The sequence below is a fragment of the Berghia stephanieae genome, chromosome 11 (genome assembly GCF_034508935.2).
Source record: "Berghia stephanieae isolate SIO BIC M18660-M18661 chromosome 11, UCSD_Bste_1.3, whole genome shotgun sequence".
Taxonomy (NCBI): domain Eukaryota; kingdom Metazoa; phylum Mollusca; class Gastropoda; order Nudibranchia; family Aeolidiidae; genus Berghia; species Berghia stephanieae.
Window position 1 is genome coordinate 42,522,226 of NC_088370.1, and position 9,304 is coordinate 42,531,529.

The window sequence follows — 9,304 nt, forward strand, 5'->3', positions numbered from 1 at the left end:
GGAGTAATATGAAGTTGATATTACGTCAGTCATGATGGCAAGACTCATGGGTAATATAGGAGTAATATGAATTTGATATTACGTCAGTCATGATGGCAAGACCCATGGGTAATATAGGAGTAATATGAATTTGATATTACGTCAGTCATGATGGCAAGACCCATGAGTAATATAGGAGTAATATGAATTTGATATTACGTCAGTCATGATGGCAAGACCCATGGGTAATATAGGAGTAATATGAATTTGATATTACGTCAGTCATGATGGCAAGACCCATGGGTAATATAGGAGTAATATGAATTTGATATTACGTCAGTCATGATGGCAAGACCCATGAGTAATATAGGAGTAATATGAATTTGATATTACGTCAGTCATGATGGCAAGACCCATGAGTAATATAGGAGTAATATGAATTTGATATTACGTCAGTCACGATGGCAAGACCCATGGGTAATATAGGAGTAATATGAATTTGATATTACGTCAGTCATGATGGCAAGATCCATGGTTAATATAGGAGTAACATGGATTTGATATTACGTCAGTCATGATGGCAAGACCCATGGGTAATATAGGAGTAACATGGATTTGATATTACGTCAGTCATGATGGCAAGACCCATGGGTAAAATAGGAGTAATATGAATTTTATATTACATGTTGTATTGAGTCAATGTGTTTTGCTGTCTAATTCAGTCGGTGGCAACATAATCATTACGGATAATAGGTTTCAACAGCCGTGACGTCACGTCCCTCGTAATGACGCATAGTAACTTATTAATTGGTTCTAAACTATCGGAACAATGGCGGACTCCCTTATAAAATACTTCTCCGAAGAGCATAAAATTGTATCCAGAGGAGAAAAACATTATAAATCTGATCGATCATGGTTTGACTTTCATACATTCTGATCACATGACATGTGAAAAAGTTCTAGCCAGCATGAAGAATAAAAGTACCGATTTTCTTTGTTTAGAACCAAGCTGCTCGTTACAGGGCGGAAGTGACATCAGACTATTGAATCCTATTAAGACATTCAATAATTGTTTTGGTAAATCTCACATTCAAAAATTAATTTCGAACAAAAAAGTCACGAGACTTATTATTTTAAATCTTAAATGCTTCTCTGAACTGGGAGAGAGGCTTCCGGGTTCTGTACAAGAAAGAGGAGACATTGGGTGGCAGTCTACATACAGACTAAGGTCCTGATCCTCCTTGTGAAGCCACCCTCCACCAGTGTTTTACTGACTATGCCTACTTGCTCTTGTTGCGGTCTTGGGAACCAGAAAGAATCAATTGTTTAAATGCCTTTCCACCACGACATCATAAGATATCGTCGCCAAGGCATTCCACGAAGGAATATAGATAATCCATCAAACAGGATGTCTGATGTCAACAGGAATCACCCATTCTGTTCAAGTGAGCAAATTCGAGGTTAATAGTCTTGCTTAAGAAAAAAAAAACGAAAGCGCCTGAAGCGGGGCTCGAACCTGGAGCCTTCCGGTCACAGTGCAATGCATTAACCACTCGGCCACTTCCCCCCCCCCCCGCAATCCAGATCCTGCCTGCCTTGTGACAGCCACACTCAGCCAGTAGTTTGCAGACTTTGCCTACCAGCACTCATTGCGGTAACGGTCTTGGGGAACCAGATAGAATCCAATTATTATCACGAAAATGTGGAAATAGAGATGCTTCGGATGGAAACAGGTGCAATGGACATTTCGGGTGCAAATTTATTAGCAAAACAATAATATTTGGGATGGAGACAGTACAAACAATGGACATTTTGGATACAAACACTTTGTCATGGAATATATGAAAATTATTATTTTTCTGTCAAAGGGTTTCAACCCTTTGTACTGTTTGCATCCGAAGCTTTTCCATATTCACTTTTTCTTTAGTGTTTTTACTATTCCGGGCTCAAAGATCATCCAATTTCAGGTTTCAGTGTGGCACAGCATCCGGGCTGTTACAGGATTTCAGAAAGATGACTTTGCTCACTGGATAAATCGCCATTACAATGCTGCTGTGTTCTGAGAAAAAAAACGGCAAAAAAGCACACAAAAAACAAACCAAACAAACAAACAAAAAATCAAAGCAAAAAAAAAAAAAAAAACAAACAAAAAACAATCACGTAGTTAAAATTTGGCCAGCGAACTGGCCCTTCAAATTTCGATCGATTAAAACGACTCTCATGTTGTCAAAAATTCTCAAACCTGGGATCTAACAAATCACTTCTTCTTTTACCCTCAGACAATTTGCAAGACCTGACTCCTCCCCCTCATCAACCAATGAACAACGTAGGATCTTTCTTGATGACGTCATCCCAAAGTAGCCCCGCCCACAAACATTTTGCCTATCATGATTTTGCCGACCACAGGTATTACTGGTTAATTTTAAAACTTGTATAATATTCACTATAGACAGTGATTCGTCAAATTCACTAATAGATGTGTGGTTTTGGTTCTGTTTTGACCTTTTTGTAAAACTATCATGGCGCCCTGAATGACCGGAAGCACGTGACTTTATCGAAATTTTGACATTCAGAAAATCTAATACGCTTCAACAGTCGTGACGTCACTTCCCTCGTAATGACGCATAGTAACTTAGTAACTGGTTCAAAAATATCGGAACAATGGCGGACGCTCTTATGAAAAACTTCGACGAGCATAAAAGTGTATCCAGAGGAGTAAAACATTTTAAATCTGATCATGATTTGACTTTTATACAATCTGATCACATGACATGTGAAAAAGTTCTCGCCAGCATGAAGAATAAAAGTACCAATTTTCTTTGTTTAGAACCAAGCTGCTCGTTACAGGGCGGAAGTGACATCAGACTATTGAATCCTATTAAGACGTTCAATAATTGTTTTGGTAAATCTCACATTCAAAAATTCATTTCGAACAAAAAAGTCACGAGACTTATTATTTTAAATCTTAAATGTGGAATTTACGGCGCTTTTAAATTGTACTTAAGACTATGACCTATTTATTTAATGCACGTTTTGGTTGTTAATAAGAGTGATTTTTGCACGTTATTTATTTAAGGGAATCGGACATATATTTTCATTTTTACATGATGCGAATACTAAAGAACTTGGAGTGGGTTTGTATACACACCAAATATAACCACAACATTGTTTGAATATTTCAATAGTGTGTAATACCCATTATTCTTTACGAGACCAACACACGATATTAAAGTGATATTGCACGACATAGCTATTACTAATCTTTTGATGAAATCAATATGTGTCAGTGCATGACATGATCAGTCTTAAGGGACAATTTTGGATTTGCATTTTTTTTCAGTTTCTGAAATAATATGATCCCCAGAACATTTTAATCATTATTTGAAGTAAATCGGGTGATTTTTCATGAAGTAATGGTCAGATATCTGGGAAAGATATTCAGCAACTGTTCTCAAATGGCATACTTTTTCAACTGTACTAGATAGCTGTAAAACATGTTTAGAAGTGAAATTAAGCTTTGATATTCCCGAAGATGTACAAAAAGGGTTGATTTAATCATTTATGACAAGAAATCATTTTTGATAAAAAATTGACCTTCTAACTAAACGTGGCAATATCTTAGTTCAAACCTTTTCACCATACGACTTATTATCTCATTCACTGTGACATAAAATACATACACCACCATCTCAAATCAGTATTTCGTTTGGTTGGCCGATCAAACCTCTGAAGTCCCGATTTTCACGATCGGCGGATCAAAACTCTGAAGACTACATACGAACTTTGCGCACCGTGTTTTAATACATTTTTGGGTGGATCAGACCTCTGATGACATATAATGTCTGTCTGATACGCCCAGATTTAAATAAAACATGGTGCGAAAACCTCATATGTAAATTCAGAGTTTTGATCCGTCGATCGTGAAAATCGGGACTTCAGAGGTTTGATCCGCCGATCGTGACAATCGGGACTTCAGAGGTTTGATCCGCCGATCGTGACAATCTGGACTTCAGAGGTTTGATCCGCCGATCGTGACAATCGGGACTTCGGAGGTTTGATCCGTCGATCGTGAAAATCGGGACTTCAGAGGTTTGATCCGCCGATCGTGACAATCGGGACTTTAGAGGTTTGATCCGCCGATCGTGACAATCGGGACTTCAGAGGTTTGATCCGCCGATCGTGACAATCGGGACTTCAGAGGTTTGATCCGCCGATCGTGACAATCGGGACTTCGGAGGTTTGATCCGTCGATCGTGAAAATCGGGACTTCAGAGGTTTGATCCGCCGATCGTGACAATCGGGACTTTAGAGGTTTGATCCGCCGACCATTGATTTATTATAGAGGTATATTCCGTCCTGGAAACTGAATGCATTGTCATCCACATGAAAACCAGGGGAAAATGTCTATTTAGTTATGGAGGAAAATAAAGGAAATTTTTTGCATTGCAACAAAATCTAGTTTCCTATTTCCTATTTTATTAACTCCAAATTCACGTTTAGAAATCCGACCCATTACACCGCTTTATTACGGTAAGTCACTTATTATGACAACACGATAAAATTAAAGATGATCGGTCTCTACAAAAAGATAAAATTAAAGATGATCAGCCGCTACAAAAAAAAGATAAAATTAAAGATGATCGGTCTCTACAAAAAGATAAAATTAAAGATGATCAGCCGCTACAAAAAAAAGATAAAATTAATGATTATCAGTCGCTGCGAAAAGATAAAATTAAAGATGATCAGCCGCTACAAAAAAAAGATAAAATTAATGGTTATCAGTCGCTACGAAAAGATATAATTAAAGTTGATCAGCCGCTACAAAAAGATAAAATTAAAGATGATCGGTCGCTACAAAAAATATAAAATTAAAGATTATCAGTCTCTGCAATAAGATATAATTAAAGTTGATCAGCCGCTACAAAAAGATAAAATTAAAGATGATCAGTCGCCACAAAAAAAGATAAAATTAAAGATGATCTGTCGCTACAAAAAGATAAAATTATAGATGATCCGTCGCTACAAAAAGATAAAATTAGAGATGATCAGTCGCTACAAAAAAAGATAAAATTAAAGGTTATCAGTCGCTACTAAAAGATAAAGCTAAAGATGATCGATCGCTACAAAAAGTTTAAATAAAAGATACGTTGGGAAAAATTAGTATAATAGTTTTATATATTTCTGACACATTTTTGATGAGCTGACGGGTCTAACAAAATTAAATTCACTCCAATCTAAACAAAGCTTTGTTTGCATTTGTGTTTTGTTTTTGTCTTTGATTGATGTGTGATGAATGTCTCTAACACACGTTTGAATATGTTTTTGTTTTCATTGTATGCACAGCTCTTCTGACGACACCGACAGCGACTGTTGCAGCAGTATTATCGACAACAGTAACACAAATAGCGCAAACAACAACAGCAACATCAATGGTGTCTACAAATCAGGCTATCGTATGAATTATATCAACGACCACAATGCCAAAAGCAATCTCAGAATTGCTCCAATTAAACATGCTTTTACAACCAAACCGTCAGCAGTAGGTGACACTGTTGTTAATGGAGTCAAATCAGCTAAAAAGCCCGGGGCATTTTCTTTCCCAATCACGTCCAAGAAAAATCCCTACCAACACTTAGATCCTCTGGAGGAAACGTTATCCTCCACTCGGATAAAACCGCCAAATTCATCCATTGCCCTCAACATCCAAAGCCAATCACTGGATACGGAAGTGAACTGCCATAACATTAATACATCAAAACAAATAAAGCGATCTGTGATAAATGACAATGGGTTGATATCCACCTCGAACAATATATTATCTGTGTCAGCGAGCCATTTAAAATCAAACAAATTACATACGACACAAGCACAGCACACCAAAGGCAACTCTATTCTCGGTTCATCAAATTGCTCTGCAATCACAAACGGAGCGACTACAGTTTCTTCATCTTGGTCTGCAGGAGCCACTCCGAGGAAATACGAATCTAAATCAAGCCAACTTTTCACTAACAATAACCACAGCAACAAAAACAAATTCTTCAAAAGTGACCTTGACATAAAATCAACTCTCACGACCGGAGGCTTCGGTGAATTTAAAAACGAACTCAAAAGATCGAAAACATTCTATCATCATTCATCGGATTTGAACTCAACTACAAAGGGAGGGAAGTCGGGTGACATTGGCTCTATTCAATCTCTTTACAACAACGTGATAATGGGTAAATCCGACCTACGTCTTGACGTGCTTGAAGGTGCTAAAAGATCTCCTGCCATAAATGGGAATTTCCACTCCAATGTCAAGGACGGCAAGAAGCCTCCAATCCAAAATGTGGAAAAGTTGGTCCAGCAGCTGAGTGAAAACTTGATGGGGGTCACGACCCCAGTCCCTACATCGACCAAAAGGATGATTCACTATAAGTAGGCATAGAGTACTTAATATGTTTTTTCCAATGCTCAACTGGTCGTGTGCGATATTTCTTGCCTTTTTAAAAAAATTAATCATTATAATATAGAATATTTAGAAGAAAAACCTGGATAGGTTATCATATTGAAGGACAAAGACTTTCTTCATCTATGAATGATTTATATGTCACTTTTTTGTTATTGCTTTTAGAACGCCAGGGAAATGATTAATGCTCATCAAACACTATTCAGTAAACCAACAGACCAGTATATTTAAATGTTACTGTCTACACATAACTTTATGTGAGGGTTTAGGACAGTTGGCAGTATAGTGAGCATTTTATATTCAGCACATACCATCGATATACTGAGAAACTTAGCCCATTTGGCAGCGTGGCTCAGCGGTACGGTCTTTGCTTCGTACCAAGAAGGTATTGAGTTCGATCACCCGCCGCTACGTTGTGTGGCCTTGAGCAAGTCAATTCGCCCTAGCACAATTTTCTATGTATTTGTGAAATTGCGCCACCCCCCCCCCTCCCCCCGTTCTATTGAAGTATGACAAAGTGCGCACCCTCCCCTTCTTCTATTACTACTACTACCTCCCACCCTTCTTTTAAATATACTAGAGTATATAAATACATATTTTACTATCGTCTCATTTTATCAGCCACAATATTTACATGCTATACAAGATTAATAGAATAATTTTATCGCTTTATTATTGCAATAGTTAGCATAATTTCGTTCAGAGATATGGTTTGACCATTCTGTCGCACTCTAGAAAAACCGTTATTTAAAATTTGACCAGAAACCTCGATATTTGAAGGACGAGTATTCTGTCCAAATTTTCAAATTAGGGTTTATCCAGAGAACGGCAGTATTGGCCTATGACCTAAAAGATACACATTTGAACACCTTTTTACTTTAGTTACAGTATGAATGCCTATTATGTTCAAGTTTGTCATCGATGTTCAAAATTTAAAACACGGTAATGTAAATGTTGCTGCTCGAAGCTCGAAGAAATAAATAATTCTAAAATTTTAAAATTGAGCTTTATATAGTGCAATATCCACTGAATGTGCTCAAAGCGCTTTACAAGGGGTCCCTGGTCAACAGCAACATTTAACATGTAGGACGGGACATGCCGCCTGTTAGGCGATATTACAATTTTTCGGACAAAGACAACGCTGTTAATGGCCAGGTACTCATTTTACACCTGAGTACGGTGAGAGAAAGTGAGTAAAGAGCCTTTTCCAAGGACTCAACTATGCGCCGAGCGCGAAGCTCGAACCCAGGACCTTCCGATCCGAAAACGAGTGTCATACCACTAGACCACATAGCCGCATATAATAATGTGAAATTGAATGTATCAACAAAACAGGATGAATGAAACACCACAGATGAATGAGATGATGAACTTATCATCTTAACTACGCCACTACCACATCATCTCATTCATCTGTGGTTCTTCATTCATCCTGTTTTGTTGATAAAGGGGAAACCCGAAACGTTCATTTGATCTGTTTTTGTAATTAAATTGAAGCTTACATTCAATTTCACATTATTATTAATACTTTAATACAGTGACATTATTTCTTTCTCTCTCTTTGCACCCAGTCGTAACTCGCCCGTGTACCCATCACGATCTAGCCGACACGCCATCTCGAACTCATCGTCGCCATTCATGACGTCAGGTGTGCATCCGACCAATCGGATGGCTTTGTTACCGGATTGTCTATCGCCACGTGTAGACGACAAGACTAGAATAGGAGGGAGGACAAACAGTGGTGTTGTAAGTTGTGGAGAGATTATTATTATTATTATTATTATTATTATTATTATTATTATTATTATTATTATTATTATTATTATTATTATTATTATTATTATTATTATTATTATTATTATTATTATTATTATCATCGTCGTTGTCGTCGTCATCATCATCATCATCATCATCATCATCATCATCATCATCATCATCATCATCAGCATAACCATCACCATTACTATTAATTATAACTATTACTCTTCCTATTAATCTCACTGTTGCCAGATACGCAGTCATCGTCCTAGTCCAGGCGGACATCAACAGGAATATTCCTGGGAGTGACACGCTATCCAGACGGACATCAACAGGAATATTCCTGGGAGTGACACGCTATCCAGACGGACATCAACAGGAATATTCCTGGGAGTGACACGCTATCCAGACGGACATCAACAGGAATATTCCTGGGAGTGACACGCTATCCAGACGGACATCAACAGGAATATTCCTGGGAGTGACACGCTATCCAGGTGGACATCAACAGGAATATTCCTGGGAGTGACACGCTATCCAGGCGGACATCAACAGGAATATTCCTGGGAGTGACACGCTATCCAGGCGGACATTAACAGGAATATTCCTGGGAGTGACACGATATCCAGGCGGACATCAACAGGAATATTCCTGGGAGTAACACGCTATCCAGACGGACATTCACAGGAATATTCCTGGGAGTAACACGCTATAATCAAGATCTGGATGTAAACCGTTCTTGACTGCCATCAAATATTTAATAGAATAATCAGTATAAAATTCTATCTCCCACATTAACCAATTACAAACAAAAAAAACATAAATAAGATCCATCTCTCTTAAAACAGTATTATGTAAAAAAAATATTTTAAAAATGAGCTTTTATTAAGGGAAATTTCCACTAAACGTGCTTAAAGCGCTTTACGGCGAACAGCAAAATTTAACATTTAGGACAGGACATGGCGCCTGTTAGGCGTTATTCCATTTTTTTTCCAACAGAGACAACGGTGTTAACGGTCATGTTATTACTCATTTTACACATGAGTCTGGTGAGTGAATGTGAATAAAGAGCCATCTCCAAGGACTCAACTATGCTCTGAACAAGGCTCGAAACCAGGA

The 9,304-nt window shown here is 37.8% G+C and overlaps 1 protein-coding gene across 12 annotated transcripts in view; it reads left to right on the top strand.

The window, feature by feature from the left end:
- The window catches only part of LOC144957107 (uncharacterized), a 75,362-nt gene extending 66,313 nt beyond the window's left edge, over positions 1-9,049 (top strand). For 6 of the 12 annotated variants that reach the window (XM_078888082.1, XM_078888077.1, XM_078888078.1 and 3 more), the window contains exons 20-23: positions 2,259-2,385; positions 5,323-6,396; positions 7,999-8,173; positions 8,438-9,009. In XM_078888082.1, the coding sequence (XP_078744208.1) occupies positions 2,259-2,385; positions 5,323-6,396; positions 7,999-8,173; positions 8,438-8,494 (1,433 nt within the window). In that variant the 3' untranslated portion in view covers positions 8,495-9,009. Of the gene's footprint in view, positions 1-2,258; positions 2,386-5,322; positions 6,397-7,998; positions 8,174-8,437 lie in introns of all 12 variants that reach the window. The other 6 variants (XM_078888084.1, XM_078888085.1, XM_078888086.1 and 3 more) reach the window with 3 other exon arrangements.
- Positions 9,050-9,304: the final 255 nt, after the last annotated feature.